This window comes from Moschus berezovskii, chromosome 6 (assembly GCF_049115385.1).
Source record: "Moschus berezovskii isolate FMDL1 chromosome 6, NW_MosBer_1.0, whole genome shotgun sequence".
Lineage (NCBI taxonomy): Eukaryota > Metazoa > Chordata > Mammalia > Artiodactyla > Moschidae > Moschus > Moschus berezovskii.
The window spans coordinates 60,871,323-60,889,020 of NC_142465.1; the positions used below are offsets into that span (position 1 = coordinate 60,871,323).

Consider the following 17,698-nt stretch of genomic DNA (forward strand, 5'->3'; position numbering starts at 1 on the left):
AGCAGAAGGGGCCTTCTGGGGTTTGGGGGCTGTGGGGCCATGGGCTTCAGGGCCAGTGGTTGTTCTTAGCCCAGCAAGACAGGTCTGGGCAACATGCATGCCCAGAGGCAGTTGGCTGTAGCTGCAGTGAGAGCAGAAGTCAGACGACATGAGGTGGCCAGGCAGGCTCTAAACCGCCTCAGGAAGCTGGCAGAGATGGTGAGCAACCCTGAACTTCGGGACAGTATTCAAGCCTCACTGGACAGCGTACGAGGTAAGAGAAGGATTAGCTCCCAACTTGGGTGTCTTGAGGACCAGCAGGGGCATATAAGGGCTTGCCGAGTCATCCATCATTTCCCAAGATGGAGCTTGGACTTGGGGGAAGAATACATCTGGAAAGGATGGAAAAAGACAGAGGAGGTGTCATTCTTCCTCTTTCCCCAACTCTGCTCCTCCTCCCAGGGGATCAAAATACAGATCACTGCTGAGATGACCTTGGCAGTGGAGAGGTGGGTGAGCATGAGGAAGACAGGCTGTGACAGACCCATGATAGACTTGGACCCTGCTGGGGGAGTCTGGGGCCGGAAGCAGTTTGGGACAGGAGGTGACAGGACCGGATAATGTGGTCATTCCCAGGACCCACGAAGGATCATTGACCTCTTGTTTTCCAGCTGTAGAGAGAACACACACACGCATACCAGAAATACACCACGCAGAGTATCTCAGGCTCCTGGACACACACAACACTCGCACAGCATGCTCTGCACAGCTGAGAGTGCAGAGAAGTCCCCAGGACTCTCCTTGGTCCCCTTTCCTCCCTGTGCTCCTGTTCCTGCCTCCCCCCACACACACCTTCCGCTCTACCTCCTTAGTGCCATTAGAGCAAGTGATGACAACACAGGGAGGAAGTGCTGCCATGGCAACACCATCCGCCACATCCTCCTGCCCACCCCAGCCTTCAATCCTGTGGTGGGGCCCTGGCAGGAGTAGCTTCTCTCTATCCACAAGGCCCCACCACTAAGGAACTAGTGGAGCTGGAGGTCATCTCTGGTCTGGTGTCATTTAATTTGCCTCTGAAGCTGCAAAGAACCAATAAAAGCTAGCTACTTTGCTCAATAAAGGTGTCTGGGTGAAGTATATCCTCCATTATACCCTGGTCTCTTCCAGGCTCTCCATGCTTAGCTGCCTACCTGGGGGTTGCGGTGCGGGGTGAGTGGATAAGAGACTGTTCTTTCCATCACGGATGATTCCTGCCAGACCCCTCTGATAGAGGCCAGCAGGAACTTTTGGTTCACTTGGGGAAGGAACAGTTTGGTGCAGGTTCCTAAGGGAACAGTCTAATTACTTTTTCATTGCCTTTCTTCCACTTGTACCCTTCTCACCATCTCTCCCCCACCTTTTGTCAAGAATTACAGCTGATACCTTCCCTACAGGGGTTAGAAAAGGAGATCAGCTGGGAGTGGCCCCATGAGGCCTCCTACAGAGGAACTCCAAGCTCCACCCGCTGTTTAGGGGGAAAAAAAAAGTGGGGGAGGAAGGAGGTTTAGGCCAGGTAGAGGAATATCTATGGAGAGAAGGGAGAGAAGAAAGGTGGAGGCTGAACTCTGAGAAAACCACTCTTCCTAAGTGATTTGTTCCACTCCACTCTAAGAGTCAGGATTCTGTTCCCATTGAACATAAACGAAAACTGAGGCAACCAAAGGAAGGAATATTAAGCCAGAAGCAACACATTTTCACCCTGTCTTTCAGAAAAGGATGTTGAAGGGTCTTCTGTTCTGGGGATGGTGTCATCCTTTTGCTGGGGGTGGGAGGGGGGCTCGGTGGGCGCTGAGGACTGCGGAGGGACTGGGTACAAGTTTCAGGGAGAACAAAGGGCACCCAGCCTCCTGGTACCGTCCCCCCCACATCCCCTACCAGGCCCAGCATGCCGCCGGCTTCTGCCTCCAAGAGCCGCCCACGGCAGCACTTATTATAGTCTCCGCTGCGTCAGGAGGGTGGGACGCCAAATTAGGGGAACGCTGAGACTCCCCGAGTCCCAGGGAGGGGACTTCAAGGCTGGAAGGGAGGCCTCCCTCAACTGGTGCCTCACACCTGCCGGTCTGATCGTCTGTCCTCCATTGGCCTAGCCCTTTCAACCTTCTCCCTGGGCTGGAGGACAGTCAGCCTTTAACTCCAGGGTCCCTAAAGGGCTGGAGGATACAGAGCAGATGTTTTTCAATTCTATCTCCTCTTTAAACTTCGGGAAAAAGCCCCACCCCGAAAACCTCAGGACATTGAATGGAACTCAGAGGAGGCCTGTACCCTCTCCCTCAGCTGAGGGGGTCTTTATGTTGGGCCTCTAAATGCTCAGCATGTGTGTAACCAGGTGTGAAGGTGGTGCCTCCACTACCCAGCCGGTCCCCCCACCCACCATACACACCGATCCTCCTCTCTGCTTATCCCCGCTCTTTCTGAGGCGCTCTTGGAGCTACGGTTGCTATGGAGACCGGATGCATTTTGGTATGGGGGGTGGTGTCGATCTGTAGACGTCTTCTTTCTCCTTCCACCCCAAGCTGGAGCCTTGGGACTCACTTTTCCGCCGGGCTCCTCCACTCCGTAGATCTCTCTCCACTTGAGACAACCCCTCCTCCACCCACCCTGCTAAGTTCCATGTTTGTCCCCATCCCCAGGGAACACTTTCCAAGTTCACTTTGGGACAGTTAGACTCAAGTCATGGCCCAGTCAATGCACTGCGTGTGGAAGGTGGGGGTGGGCGACGGGGCTGGGTCGTGGGAAGAGGAACCCGTGCAAGTACCTGGGGAAAACAAGGGGTCCTGGGAAAGGGATTTCAAGGCTCCCCATTTTCCCACGTCAGCTTCCCCGGAATTGACAGTGAACCCGAATTTGTTCCGTTTTCGCCGGGGATTGCCCACCCATACAACGATTTTTACTCTCTTGCCTAAAGGCCATACTCAACAGTAGCGCTCCCTAACCGAGGTGTGCTAGGGGAGGTGGCTCGATGTTGGAGCAGATGAGTCCAAGTTCCAGGAAATCCAGCCCAGGATTTGGGAGGGAAATCCAGTCCTGGATTTTGCACCGCCTTCGCAGACAGCCGTGCTGGTGGAGAGAAGGTGGGGGGGAGATTGGGTGGGGGGGCGGGGGGCCGCCTCCTCCTCACTGTGAGGGGAGCGCCCGGACACAGCGCGCATCCGGACCGAGCCGAGCCCCGGCGAGCCCCCCGGACCCTGCGCCCGGATCTCACGCCCCTTCTCTCCCGGACCCCAGACCTGTGGGTTCCCACCCTCTCCGGCTTCCCTCCTTCCTCCCCCGCCGGCGCCTGTATCTCCATGCCCAGCATCCTCCCCGCGCCCCTGTGAATCCCCCGCACTACCAGCCCCATTAGCCTCCCATCCTCCTAAAGACCCCCTCTCGACCCCATCCGCGGCCCCTGTCCCTCGAGTCCCCATTCCCCGCCCCTGCCTCCCCCGCACCGGTTCTTCTCCCTCAGCCCCGGCTTCCTCTTTTCTGCCCCGTTTTCCTCCCTCTCCCCTTTTGCCCCCAATACAGTCCCCCCCGCCCTCCCCCGCCCATCTCAGCGCCCCCACCCAGGCCTGGGTGCAGGGTCCGGCGCGCCTCCTTGGAGCAGCACCAAGGTCCCGGGGTTCCAACGGGGTGGGGGCGCAGGGCGGGGAGCATGGGGAGGGGGCGCCCCGTGTGATGGGAGGGGGGCGCAAGCGAAGGCGGCGGCGGCGGCGGCGACAGCGGAGCCGGGCCGGGGGCTCAGCGGGGTCCGGGGGCTGGGGGCAGCGAGCAGGGCGGCCCCATGGCCGGGCCCCCCTGAGGCAGTCCGGGGGAGTCCCCTCCCCTCCCCAGCTCGGGGGTCTCGGGGCCCCATGAGCCGGGGCGCGGGCGCGCTTCAGCGCCGGACAACGACCTACCTCATCTCGCTGACCCTGGTCAAGCTCGAGTCGGTGCCTCCGCCGCCGCCTTCTCCGTCTGCGGCCGCAGCCGGCGCCCCTGGGACCAGAGGTACCGAGACCGCGGATCCCGGCAGCCCCCGAGGCGCTGAGGAGCCGGGCAAGAAGCGGCACGAGCGGCTCTTCCACCGGCAGGATGCGCTGTGGATCAGCACGAGCAGCGCGGGCGCTGGGGGCGCCGAGCCCCTCGCCCTGTCCCCGGCTCCGGCCAGCCCGGCCCGCCCCGTCTCCCCGGCTCCCGGCCGCCGCCTCTCCCTCTGGGCCGCCCCTCCCGGACCCCCGCTCTCCGGGGGCCTGAGTCCAGACCCCAAGCCCGGGGGCGCCCCCACCTCCTCCCGGCGCCCCCTGCTCAGCAGCCCGAGCTGGGGGGGCCCGGAACCCGAAGGCCGGGCGGGCATCGGCGTCCCCGGCTCGTCCTCCCCGCACCCCGGCACCGGCAGCCGGAGGCTCAAGGTGGCGCCTCCTCCGCCGGCTCCCAAGCCTTGCAAGACCGTGACCACGAGTGGCGCCAAAGCCGGCGGGGGCAAGGGCGCCGGTAGCCGCCTGTCATGGCCCGAAAGCGAGGGCAAGCCCAGGGTCAAGGGGTCAAAGAGCAGCGCCGGGACTGGAGTTTCTGCCGCCGCCGGCGCCGCCGGGGGCGGGGGAGCGGCAGCCACGACCTTTGGTGGGGTCGGGGCTGGGCCGGGAGTCCGAGGGAAGCTGTCCCCTCGGAAAGGCAAGAGTAAGACCTTGGACAACAGTGACTTGCACCCGGGACCGCCTGCCGGCTCTCCTCCTCCGCTAACCGTCCCAGCCACCCTGACTCCCGCCTCTGCTGTCACCGCCGCCTCCGCGCTGCCCACCGGGCCTGCACCTCCAATCACTCTGGAGCCTCCAGCTCCCGGGCTGAAACGGGGCCGGGAGGGGGGCCGAGCATCCACTCGAGATCGCAAGATGCTCAAGTTTATCAGCGGCATCTTTACCAAGAGCACAGGAGGGCCTCCTGGCCCCGGGCCCCCTCCCGGTCCCCCGATCCTGTCTTCCGGCAGCGGGTCTAGGGAGCTGCTGGGTGCAGAGCTCCGCGCCTCCCCTAGTGAGTAGGCCCAGGGCCTGAGGACCGGGAGGGGAGGGAACTTGGAATGCTTAGCTTAGGGTGAAGGAGTGAGAGAAGCTTCTTGGGTGGATGGATGAACCAGGTTCATTTCTCTGCCAAGAACTGGGGCAAAAAGGATAAGAGGTCCTGGAAGCGGGGTGAGTAGGCATTGTGGGACATGAGAGACGACGATGTCAGAGGGACTCAGAAAGCCTCAGAGCTTTCTGGGATAAATAATGCCCTTGGTCAGCATGGCTGTAGGAAATTGCTCCCAGAGAAGCCCCAGACTCCACTCCCAGCTTCAGCTGGCCTCTGGGAGCACGGAAATGGCTTTGCGTGCCCAGAGGGTTACTGAAGGAGAAAGGGGTGGGGAAGCCTCAGTTTCTCCTGAGCACTTGGGGTGGGTGGCATCAGAGTGACCTTGCAGACAGTCCTCGCCAGGGACAGGTCTTTTGCTGGGCTGACAGCAGGCTGGTGAGGCTTCTAGCAGGAAGGGACAGGGTTCTTTCCATTCAGTGAAGGCGAACTGGGCAGTACGGGAGTGCGCGGGGGCTGGAACGTGCTGAACCCTTGCGTGTGAAGTGAGAGGGGGCGGATAGGTAGCCTCTCTCCCCCCGACTGCCCACCCCAGCCCCAGAGCGCATTGAAATTCCTAGGGGGCCTGACCGGGAGTGACTCAGTGGGGTGGAACTGCTGCAAAGGCAATTCTTACCCCTAGAGACTTGGGAGGGGGTACGGAGAAAGTACTGTTTTTTTCCGGTGGCGGGGGGTGGGGGTGGGGGTGGGGCTGTCTTTATTTATTTATTTTCTGGAAGAGAGAGGCGAGGGCGTCTCGGTTCAGCTCACACTCCCTGGAGAGGTGGCGAGTCCGGGAGCGCAGGCGGCCCCCGGGGTTTGGCTCTCGAGCGGGTGGGAGCAGATGGCTCCGGATCCCAGAGTTCCCGCCGCAGCTGCGGCGCCCCGGGAACGTCCGGCTAGTGTCAGGCGCGGGGGCTGGACCCGGCGGGCGGAAGGAGCATCTTTCCTCTCCCGCCCCCCGCTCTATCCCTCCCCAGGCCGGTGGCTTCTCTCGGCCTGGGAGTGGAGCCCGGTTCCCCATCGTTCTTCTGGAGGGTGCCGGTGAGAAGGGTATGAGGGGGGGGGTATAGAAAAAATCCAAGCTCCATTCCTTGGGCTGTGGGGAGGGGTCAGGGCCACAGTGCCGTTGACCTTGAAAAGGGGGAATGATATCTTCACTTCAGGTTCTGTCCTATGAAAGGGAGATTGAGGCGGACCCACTCCCTCCTATGTCCCAGTCCCTTTCTCTGGGGATTTACCCAGGGAATCAGTTTGGTGAGCAGAACACCTTTTTGCCTTCCAGAGGGAAGACCCCGTCAACTGTCAGAGCCTTGGTCCCCCAGTCTGGGGCAGGGACTCACGTTTGGGGATGTGTTTTAAGGGAGATGCCCGCTGAAGTATTTTTGTCTTGCTGGCTCCGTTGCTAAGCAACCTCTGAGCGGCAGCAACAGCTGTGGGGAGAGAGACTAGGATGGGAGGACTAGGGACCACTCTCAACTCAGCTTTTCCACACAGCTCTCCAGCCCAGGCAGGGCAACTACAAAAGGAGGAGGGGTAACTGAGGGTTGGGAGCCCTCCTTGGCCTGGAGTATCCCTCTTAAGACTCCTTTTCTGTTACAGAAGCTGTGGTCAATAGCCAGGAATGGACTTTGAGCCGCTCCATTCCTGAACTGCGCCTGGTAGGTAACACAGCCTCCTTGTCTGTGTGAAGGTTGACCTCCCTGCCACTGGCACTCTCAGCTCTCTCACCTGCACCTCTTCCCTTCCCTCCCTCTGTGAGAATGGGGAATAGTTTTCCAGTTCTCCTGAGATTCTACCTTCATAGCACCTTCCTGGGGCTTGATACATCCTCATAACTTTTTCTTCTATAGTTTCCCTTCTTCCTGCTGGTCCATGGTCCTCTTGCAGGTTTCTCCTCATTTCTGACTTCTCCCCTTCCATCCTTCATGTTCTGTTGCCTAGAATTGGGTAAAACTTTCCAACTAGTGCCTAGAGCTGTGACATGTCCCTCCCCAGACATGCATCTGGTATGTTTCCTAAACAATAGAACACCAAAAAAAAAAAAAAAAAGGGCACTGAATTGACATTCTTCAGCTTGTGGTCCACTTCTAGCTTGGGATCATTTCTTACAACACTCGTGGCCTGATCCTCGCAAATGCCCTCCTGACTGATGTCAGCCAGGCCCTGTAGAACCCTGCTTGGAAGACTTAACACTGCCAGTCCTTTTGAGTTCTCTGGAATGTTCAGACCCAGTCATCCTACCTCTTCTTAATTCCTTCCATTTCTGCTCTGCAACCTTTCCTCAGGGTGTGCTGGGTGATGCCCGGAGTGGGAAGTCGTCGCTTATCCACCGATTCCTGACTGGTTCATACCAGGTGCTGGAGAAGACAGAGAGTGAGTCCTCAGGAGCCATAGGAAGCTAAGGGTTGGGGTCAGGGATCTGGGCACTGTGATCAATGACTCTGCAGGTATGGTGACCAGAGGAAAGGATGCAGCCACAACAGCTAAAATACAAGGAGCATGGGGAGATTTGGTGACCTGTGATCTCTGACCACCTATCACTCCCAACTCTTCTGGACAGGTGAGCAGCACAAGAAAGAAATGTTGGTGGATGGACAGACTCATCTGGTGTTGATCCGAGAGGAAGCTGGGGCACCCGATGCCAAGGTGAGGGATGAGATGATGGGGTAGGCAGGTGGGCTGGGGTCAGCACTGGCCAAAGGAGAGGCCTCTGGTTTCCCAGGTCTCCTCGGGAATAACATCCAGAGGAGTGGACCTGTCTGACCATCCATTTGCTCCCTCACCCTCCGCAAGTTCTCAGGCTGGGCAGATGCTGTGATTTTCGTCTTCAGCCTGGAGGATGAGAACAGTTTCCAGGCCGTGAGCCGTCTTCACGGGCAGCTGAGCTCCCTTCGGGGTGAGGGACGAGGAGGCCTTGCCCTGGCACTGGTGGGGACACAAGGTAAGGAGGGGCTGGGGAAGCACAGGTTTCAGGGGAGTTGCTACTGGGTATCACCCAATACAAGTGAGAGCTTGACAAGGTGTGTGGACAGGGCCACTTGGATTTCAGTAACCCTCTGGAAGGAGCCTGGTCTCTAAATAAGAGTCGTTAAACCAAACACAAACTCCCCAAGGTCTGAGAGAGAAAGAGGACCCTCCAGGAAGGACAGCTGCAGTGGCAACCTCCTTCCTCTGAGGTGTCACCTGCTTGGTGTTCTCACACTGCTGTTTCCTGATGCCACCACCAGGCCCTCTTCCCCAGAAGAGCCAGGAAAATCTTCTCCAGGACCCACCTGTACGAAGCTGGCAGGTCTTTCTGTCTGGATGCCTGTCCTGCAGGTGGCTGTTTCCACCTGTTGCTTGCCTCCTGGCTTCCTGCTGCAGATGAACAGTCCACCTGTCACCATGGACATTCAGCCTCATCCCGGTTCATATGCTGCTGGATGTCCTCCCACTCAGTTCAGGACTCATCGAATTTGCAGGGCAGGGAGAGTGCCACTCAGGAGTCTCAGCCATGTCAGACCTTATCAGGACGTTCCAATCAGCTCCGGAGTATTCTCTGAAGACTCGCACACCGAGCTCACCCAGCCTACTCTTGATGCAGCTGGGTCCAACATTCAGAAAAGGCTATACACTCCCATTGCACCGTCATAGGAGGGATATCGTTTCATACCCTATCCCTAGTGGTCCCAGACTAGGACTAGAACCCAGAAGAAAGGAAAGCAGCAAAGTGGGCATGGGACCCCTCATCCATCACTCCTTCTCTCTCGTCCCCTCAGATAGGATCAGCGCTTCCTCCCCCCGCATGGTGGGCGATGCTCGCGCCAGGGCTCTGTGTGCTGATATGAAGCGCTGCAGCTATTATGAAACTTGTGCAACCTATGGGCTCAATGTGGATCGGGTCTTCCAGGAGGGTGAGCTTGACCATCCCCTGCATGTGTTGGGGAGCGGGGTACTTGGATATTCCTCAAGGTCCCACCTCCAGGCTTCCCTCTGTGAGTGACAGGAAATTAGCCTGCATGGGAGGGAGAAGGGACCAGGGAGGTCAGAGAAGATTTGCTTAATAGCCACAGGTCCTTCTGGGCAGGAGGAGCTGGCAAGGCCACAGGTGGCATGAAGGCCACAGTGACAAGGAAGTTGGAGCCTGTTATCTCCTGGGCATTTCTCAAAGTTGGGCATGAAAGGGTGGTCTTGGATATCTGCCCTGCTCATGCCTTCTTCCCCTCCCCTCACCCAGTGGCCCAGAAAGTGGTGACCTTGCGAAAGCAGCAGCAGCTTCTGGCTGCCTGCAAGTCCCTCCCCAGCTCCCCAAGCCACTCAGCAGCTTCCACTCCTGTAGCTGGGCAGGTGAGTCAGGGTTTCGGGGTCCAAAGAAGGGCTGGTGGGGATTAGAGGAGGGGCTGGTGATCCAAGGAGAGGCACAAAGAACCCAAGGAAGTTGTGGGGGTGAGGGCAGATGGAAATGGTGGTGACAGTTTGTAGAAAATGCATCGGACTGGAAATCAACCAGGTTTGAAACACCATTTGCAGTGTCCTTGAGCAACTCACCTAAACATCCCAAGGTTGTCAGGAAAATTGTATGGCATAATACTTGTGAAGTCAACCTTTGCAGAATCTAAAGCACTGTGGCAACGCTAGTGAGGAGTTCTATTATTAATGATAATACAAATAAATGGTGACGAGATGAGGGAATATCTCAAATTCCTCATCTCTTGATGTAACTGTAGCCTGGTGGACTGGGGGCCCCTCGGCGGTTCTGAGCCCTCTGTTTGCCTGCAGGCTGGTAACGGGGGCCACACTAGCGACTACTCTTCCTCTCTCCCGTCCTCACCCAATGTCGGTCACCGGGAGCTCCGGGCTGAGGCAGCTGCAGTGGCCGGATTGAGCACCCCAGGGTCCCTGCACCGGGCAGCCAAGCGTAGGACCAGCCTTTTTGCGGTATTGGACATTCCAACCCCCTATCTGCCTGTCCCTTGTTACCTGCCTATCTTTCCTGGTCCCTAAATCTCTCTGTTGGCCTTTCATCTGTCTCTCATGTCCTTCCATCAGCATATCCATCCTCTAATTGATGCCAATAACCATTCCAGAATCGTCGGGGCAGTGACTCTGAGAAACGGAGCTTGGACAGTCGGGGAGAGACAACGGGAAGTGGGCGAGCCATCCCCATCAAACAGGTAGGTGGTCCAGGGACTGAGGTTGGGCTGAGGGGAGCTGGTCTTCACTGGGTTTTCTCCCACATGTCTCTTTCCATTCTTCAGAGCTTCCTACTAAAGCGAAGTGGCAACTCCTTGAACAAAGAATGGAAGAAAAAATATGTGACCCTGTCCAGTAATGGCTTCCTACTCTACCACCCCAGCATTAATGTGAGTGCCAGAGACTGGCTGGGCTGCAGTGACTGGCCTTGGGTGCACTTCTAGCTCTTCCAGTTTTTGCCTCTAGCAGATATCAACACTGGTTCTGGGAAGTGCTAGTCCTCTTCTTTTTACTTTAGCAAAACAGCTGTTAGGCAGCTACCATGTGCCCATGCTGCAGATAGAAATGTAAATCCATCTCCCGAGGACTTGCAGTCCAGTGCAAGCAGATGGAGAAAAGACCTCTACCTGGCCTGCCATTCAGGGATACTTTCTGGGGTAGACAGTGCTGGGCCCAGTCTGTTGGGCTCATCCCAACCCAGTCAGCTCCCAGAGCCCTCTCTCCAGTCCCTCTCTGCCCATAATATTGGCTGCCTCTCAGCACTACTGAGGACCCCAACATTCCCTACACTCTCAACCCCCATATTCCTGTAGGATTACATCCACAGTACCCATGGCAAGGAAATGGACTTACTACGAACAACAGTCAAAGTCCCTGGCAAGCGGCCCCCACGGGCCATCTCTGCTTTTGGCCCCTCAGCCAGCATCAACGGGCTGGTCAAGGACATGAGCACTGTCCAGATGGGGGAAGGTCCTGGTGAGTGGGGCTGCTGACAGAGGGGCAGGAGAGGGGGCAGGGCTAGGAAAAAGAGGAGGAGGAAGGAAGCGGGGAATGGGACTGGTTAAATGGGGAGGTGGGTGATGACAAGGAGCCACGTAAGGAATCACTCAGAGACTGAGTGACTCACTGAGGGTTTATTTTCTTCCCCATCTGACAGAAGCCACCACTCCTACCCCAAGCCCCAGCCCCAGCCCCAGCTCCCTGCAGCCACCACCAGACCAGACATCCAAGCACCTGCTGAAGCCAGACCGGAATCTGGCCCGAGCCCTCAGCACTGGTCAGTAAGGAATCACCCTCCATTTCCTGTCTTCCAGATCCAGAAGGGATGCAGTGGGAAGTAAAACTGGGGTGGGAGCTTGGACTTAATGAATAAGTGGACACCCCAAGCACTGACTGGGTACCCAGGCACCAAGCTCAGTCATACCGTGTTTAGCGTAATGGCTAAGACAAGTGAATTCTAGAGCTAAGCTGCCTGAACTTGAACTTGAATCCTGGCTTGCCACTTGGGCAAGTTACTTGACCTCTCCACATCTCAGTTTCCTCATCTGTAAAATGGAGATAATAGTTTCTACCTCAGAGGGTTGCTTTGAGGCTTAAACTGAGAACATTGTCCAGCACATAGCCAGCCATCAACATTTGGAATGTTTGGAAATATGTATGTTTTAAACAAATAGCAAGTAACATTGTAACAAGTGGTCCTCACGACAACCTTGTTGGGTCAAGATTATTATCCCCATTTTAGGGATGAAGAAACTGAGACTCAGAAGATTAAGTGACTTGCTCAAGGTCTCAAGGCCAGTAAGTGGCAGAGCCAGGATCTGAGTACAGGTCTGACTAAACCACTCATCTGTCCTCCTCCGCAGGATTGATCAAGGGGAACATCCTAGAGAGGGATGGCTGAGGAGGGGGACCCTAAAATGCCAAATCTAGTTCAGGGGAGACAGGCTATGGAGAAATCAGGGAATCTGTGGAGGGGGCAGCTGAGGCAGCTGTGTTCCCCTCCCCAAGACTGTACCCCATCTGGAGACCTGAGCCCCCTGAGTCGGGAACCCCCTCCTTCTCCCATGGTGAAGAAGCAGAGGAGGAAAAAGTTGACGACACCATCTAAAACTGAAGGCTCGGCTGGGCAGGCTGAAGGTGAGGCCCTGGTGGGCAGTTTCACTCTCACCCCGGACCCTCACCCCCAAACTCCAGGTCACCCCTGCAGGAGGAAGAGAGGTGCCTGAGTGGAGTGCTTGACTATCATCACCACTCTGTACATTATTTAGTGAAAAATGGATGGATGCCCCTCAGCCCCTGTGCTTCCTCCCATTCCCCAGCCAATGCCTTTTATGGCAATAGGCCCCAGCCCCTGTTCTCAATGACCCCTGTAAGTCTGTAGCTCCTGCTCCCTCTCCTAATGACCCTCTAGTTCATGCTCCAGACCCGACTCTGCTTTACACCCCCAGCCCCTGTGCCCAGAAGCCCCCATTATCCCCAAGGACTCAGTCCTTGACTTCAGTGTCCCCCAATGACTCCTCAGCTCCTGGGGTCTACCCACCCAACTCCTGTTCCCAATAACTTTCTGTGATTGCCAAGCTCCCACAACAGCCTTTGACTACAGTGATTTCCATTCCTGCCTCCCTGTGACTTCCCACAGACCCGGGAGACTCCTCCTGAACCCCAGGGACCCCTCACCCCTGGCCTCTGAACTCCTGTCCCCCTTCCCCATGTTCCCTCAGATCCTGGCCATCCCTTCCCCTCCCAGAGACCCGGCTCCTCATTGGTCATGATACCCAGTCCCTCCCGCCCCTGCTCTCTGCTGGGTGCTCAGACCCAGGTTCCAGATCTGCCTACTCTCATGGCTCTTGGCTTCCGCTCTTCTCTGCTCGGGGGCCACTGACTTTAGTTCTGCTTTCTCTCCCCATCTGTCTGTCCTGCTTTGTCTCTGGCACTCTCTATCACTCTCTCTCTCCACCTCTCCATCTGCCTCTCTTTTTCTCCTTTCTTGGTCTCTTTCTCTGTTCTGCTCTCCATTCTATCTCTATCTCCTTTGCTTCGGGAAACCAGCCAAGCGCAAAATGTGGAAACTAAAATCCTTTGGTAGTTTAAGAAATATTTATAAAGCAGGTAACAAGTGGGGAGCTGGGTGGGGCGCTGAGCTGGGGTGCAGAGGGGTGGGGGTGCCCCTGCCTTCCCCTGCATGTGCTCGGGCTTCCTGCTCTCCCGCACCCTCTGCTTCCCCAACCACTCTGCTCCACTCCCAGGGGCTTGGGATGGATCTCTGGGAGGAATGGTTTGGGCGAGCCAGCTCCTATTTGAATTCTGTCCCTAATGACCCCATCCCATCCCCCCACCTAGAGGAAAACTTCGAGTTCCTGATCGTGTCCAGCACTGGTCAGACGTGGCATTTTGAAGCAGCCAGTTTTGAGGAGCGGGACGCCTGGGTTCAGGCCATCGAAAGTCAGATCCTAGCCAGTCTCCAATGCTGTGAGAGCAGCAAGGTCAAGGTAAAGGATCGCGTGTTGGGCGGAAAGCAGATGTGAGTGTCTGAGGCCTCCAGAGAAGGGCTCAGAGGGAGAGTCTAATTCCAACCCTTTCTGCAGCTGCGCACAGACAGCCAAAGCGAAGCCGTGGCCATCCAGGCGATTCGGAATGCCAAGGGGAACTCAATCTGTGTGGACTGCGGGGCCCCCAGTGAGCACAAGGGGGCAGTGGAGAGACCCGGGAGGGAATGTGGTTCGCTGGAATTGATGAACGCTGCTGGGGGGCCCGTCCAGCTGCTCGGCCAGGGAGCTGACCCCTGCATTCCGTCCCCAGACCCCACGTGGGCCAGCCTGAACCTGGGCGCACTCATCTGCATCGAGTGTTCTGGCATTCACCGGAACCTGGGCACACACCTGTCCCGCGTTCGCTCGCTGGATTTGGACGACTGGCCGCGGGAGCTGACCCTGGTGCTGACAGCAATTGGCAACGACATGGCCAACGGCGTGTGGGAGAGTGACACGCGGGGCCGCGTCAAACCCACGCGGGACTCTTCGCGGTACGCGTGCAGAAGAGGGGTGGGGGCGACTTAGTGTGTGCAGCTCCCAAGAGGGTCACCTGGGTAGGGAGCGGAGGTCTTGGGGTGGGAGGTCCCTAGAGCCTTTCCTGTTGATCTCTGGCCCTGCAGGGAGGAGCGTGAGTCATGGATTCGCGCCAAGTACGAACAGCTGCTGTTCCTGGCGCCACTGGGCACTTCCGAGGAACCTCTGGGCCGCCAGCTGTGGGCTGCGGTGCAGGCCCAGGACGTGGCCGCCGTTCTCCTGCTTCTGGCCCACGCGCGACACGGGCCGCTCGACACCAGCGTAGAGGACCCGCAGCTTCGCTCCCCACTTCACCTGGCGGCCGAGCTCTCCCACGTAGTCATCACGCAACTGCTGCTGTGGGTAAGTGAACCCGGGATGGGAAAGGCGGCTTTGAGAGTTCCGTCTGGGAAACAGGCAGGCGCGCGGTGGGCGGGGCGAGATCCCCGAACGCACCCTGTGGAGGTGGGCCTGGCGATCCGCGGGAGCGGGCGGGAGGGGATTGGCCGGGGACGCACCGTAACGCGGCCGCCTCCGCCCTCTCTAGTACGGCGCCGACGTGTCCGCCCGCGACGCGCAGGGCCGCACCGCGCTCTTCTACGCCCGCCAGGCTGGGAGTCAGCTGTGCGCCGACATCCTTCTCCAGCACGGTTGCCCGTGTGAGGGCGGCAGCGCAGCCACCACCCCCAGCGCGGCCACCACCCCCAGCATTACCGCCACGCCCAGCCCCCGCCGCCGGAGCAGCGCTGCCAGCATGGGCCGAGCCGACGCTCCAGTCGCGCTGGTATAGTTGCGCCGCCGGAGAGACACCCCCACCCCCACACGGGCCGGGCACGACCACACCGGGTGGACCGCTGGACAGATGCACCCACTCACCTCTCCGATCCGCACCTTGTTCCCGCGGGAGCACTTCTTCCCCCACCCCATCCCCGCAAGAGGGCACAGCCCCCGCGCCTCCCGGAAGACACGAACTCACTTCCCTCTCCCTAACGAGGCATGGAGACCCCAGCTTGACACGCCCCCTCTCCACTGTTTCCACACTCGGATTGCTCTGGGTCTACCCGCTAGGTGTTTGCTGGAGGGACTCCCCCGCCGAGGTCCCTGCCCCTGGCCGTTTGGATGTGCCCGCTCGAGCCCCCTAGGGGTGGGGGAAAGGACTAACTCCTGCCTGTGTTCGATTATCCCACGGCGGGAGCATTTACCCAGGCTGGCTCCTGGGGCGACTCCACGCCACAGGGAGGGGTTAGTACGTGGGAAGGCTAGCCCTGGGACTTGGGGCCAATAAGGGGGACCCTACCCCTTCCATGCTAATCTCACTGCCCAGTGAAGGGGGAAGGGCAGCGAGGGGCAGGACCCCTGCTGCCCATGGGGGTAGGGGGTCCCCAACCCTTTCCGTGAAAGGGACCAAGAGGAGTGGAAATCAGGACGTTCCCCCCACATCCACCCATGGATGGAAGCTAAAGAGTCGGGGGAGCCAAAAACCTGGGTCCCTCCTCACTACTATCTTGGGAGGGAGAAGGGACGGAGCAAGAGCGGGCTAAGGGGGACTGGGGAGGGGCCTTGTAATTTATTGCTTTGTTCCCCAACCAAGGGGCGGGGGCGGGCAGGGCTTGGGGAGGGCGTTTCAGGGTAGGGGAAGCCAAGGGTGGGCAGAGGGTGGGGTGGGGTGGGGGTGCTCTCGGGTTGTGAGTGTCTGTGACCGTGACTGCGTCCCTGTGACTGTGCAGCGCCCGTGGTGATCTGGGGTAGGGGGCACCCCTACAATGGGTCCCCTCCCCCACTATTCTTCCTGTCCAGCCCCTCCCTCCCACTGGAGCAGCTCCAGACCCATCCCTCAACCCCATGATCCCTCCCAGCCAGGGTTAAGATGGTGTGAGGCGGTTGGGAGGGTTTCCAGAACCCCTGTCCCATCCCTAGAAAGGGGGTGGTGGGGTGAATTTACCTGGCCCAGCCCCGCCTCCCTCAATCAACCCAGCCTTTGGGCCGTCTGTGTCAGTGGTTTCCGGTCTTTTTTTTTTTTTCCTGGCTAAAATATTTTGCAGAGGACCAGGTAATTGGGGCGGGGGCAGCAGGGGATACTACCCCCTCATCTCCTCCAAGGCAAGTGGTGTGAATCTTCATCAACAGCAATTAAAGAGGAAGTGATTTTGTCTAGGGGGTGAGCTGCTGGTCTGTTCTTGAAAAGCTGGGTCAGGGAATGGCCTTGGTCAGCCTGGGGAACTGGAGGTGGGAGAGGGCTCGGGAGGGTGCCTCCTGCTGGGGCTGGTGGCAGTGCAGTATCCAGGGGCGTGAAGTGGTAGGTCAGGTACTCCATCATGTGCAACAGTTCCTGGAGTGGAAGGAGACAGGCAAGTCAGAGCAGCAGTGGGGACCCAGGGAGTAGAGAAGTCACTAACTCCCAAGATGACTCCTGTTCCAGGCGGGAGTTGGGGTGTGAAGTTTAGAGAAGAAGACGGGAGGGGGCTGCTTGGAGGAATGAGAAGATAGGGTCGCTTTGGTTAAGAGCAAGAACTTTGGAGTCAAATCTGGTTTTGACACCAGTACCTCCGCTTATTAGTTAAGTGATTTTGGATAGGTTATCTTGGTGGCATCTGTTTATTTGTAATCTGAACAATATCTGCTCAGAGGGCACCTGGTCAGGGCTCCAGCATCAGCCCCTGGAGGACCACCCCAGGCCAGACTACTCACTTTGAGCACCTGGGACCGGAAGTAGAGCTTTATAGTAGAGTCTGTCTCCTGGCAGGGAGGGAAGAGCTGGGAGATCTCCCAACCACAGATGTCACTGGTGTCACAAACTCCAGCTCCGCTGAGGCAGACATCTGCCCACCCCCATGAAATGAACAAGACTGCAAGGACATGGCAGCCTGAGGCCAGCACCACTCCAGGAGCTGCAGCATCTTGTGGTTCTGCATGTAGCCAGTCCTGCTGTTCCTTGTCTGCCGCTGAAAGTATTCGACCTGGTAGAGGGGCCAGATGGGGGTGCTGTTGGACCAGCAGCCTGGGTACAGCCACACACATGTTGTCAGCCACTTTGATAAACCGGTCTATGGCCCATTGTCTTCCAGTGGAGTTGGTTCTGGTCCCCCAGGCACACTCAGCCCCACAAGGGACACTCAGCTACTGAAGAAGCCCAGATCCCACTCACATGGGAGGCCCTGCTTCTGCAGGGTCCTAGGCTGAGTGACCTCCTAGCACAGAAGCCTGACCCAGGAGAAGGTGGAGTCAGGGTTGTAGAGTGTGTGGCCTGGGAAGGCAAAGCAAGAGGAAGAGAGGCAAGTAGCAAAGAAGACTCAACTGGGAGACCCAGCCACCATGCCCCCCTTCATCAGAGCCCCTGGATGCCCCGACTCCATCCTCACTTTCTTTTTTGGTAGCAAAAGCTCACTCCCTTCCTCAGAAGCTTGAATGTGAGAGACTGTGGGAAGGAAACAAGGACCCTGAGGAGAATGAATGACCACAGGGAACCAGAGGCGGGTGGGATGTTCCTTTCAGTTCCTAGCAGTGAAAGGTAGTCAGGGTGTCAACAATCCCACATCAGATCCCCACACTAAGGACTCCGCTGGCTGCTTTTTGTCATGGGCTGCATCTTGGCCTGTGGGAAATGTAAAAGGTGGTCC

At 58.0% G+C, this 17,698-nt stretch overlaps 1 protein-coding gene across 3 annotated transcripts; it reads left to right on the top strand.

Moving 5' to 3' along the window:
• The first annotated feature begins 78 nt into the window (after positions 1-78).
• AGAP2 (ArfGAP with GTPase domain, ankyrin repeat and PH domain 2) lies at positions 79-15,669 on the top strand. 3 transcript variants are annotated; one of them, XM_088837074.1, is made up of 18 exons: positions 79-253; positions 6,685-6,743; positions 7,371-7,458; positions 7,646-7,731; positions 7,879-8,026; positions 8,844-8,978; positions 9,302-9,411; positions 9,844-10,002; positions 10,152-10,238; positions 10,323-10,427; positions 10,851-11,013; positions 11,195-11,314; positions 12,046-12,174; positions 13,378-13,526; positions 13,623-13,713; positions 13,837-14,059; positions 14,189-14,444; positions 14,629-15,669. In XM_088837074.1, the coding sequence occupies exons 1-18, from the start codon at positions 94-96 to the stop codon at positions 14,869-14,871; spliced, it is 2,511 nt and encodes an 836-aa protein (XP_088693200.1). In that variant the 5' UTR covers positions 79-93; the 3' UTR covers positions 14,872-15,669. The 3 variants fall into 3 exon arrangements, with proteins under 3 accessions (XP_088693200.1, XP_088693199.1, XP_055251433.1); XM_055395458.2 differs by lacking the exon at positions 79-253 and adding an exon at positions 3,753-5,007; XM_088837073.1 differs by lacking the exon at positions 79-253 and adding an exon at positions 3,751-5,007 and having other exon boundaries at positions 13,623-14,059.
• The last annotated feature ends 2,029 nt before the right edge of the window (positions 15,670-17,698 follow it).

Bases quoted from the DNA above. Each gene is read 5' to 3' on its own strand.
- AGAP2 (XM_088837073.1), top strand. From the start codon at position 3,852: ATGAGCCGGGGCGCGGGCGCGCTTCAGCGCCGGACAACGACCTACCTC. The intron at 10,239-10,322 runs GTAGGTGGTCCA...TCCATTCTTCAG, and splicing joins GAGCCATCCCCATCAAACAG to AGCTTCCTACTAAAGCGAAG. The intron at 14,445-14,628 runs GTAAGTGAACCC...CGCCCTCTCTAG, and splicing joins TCACGCAACTGCTGCTGTGG to TACGGCGCCGACGTGTCCGC.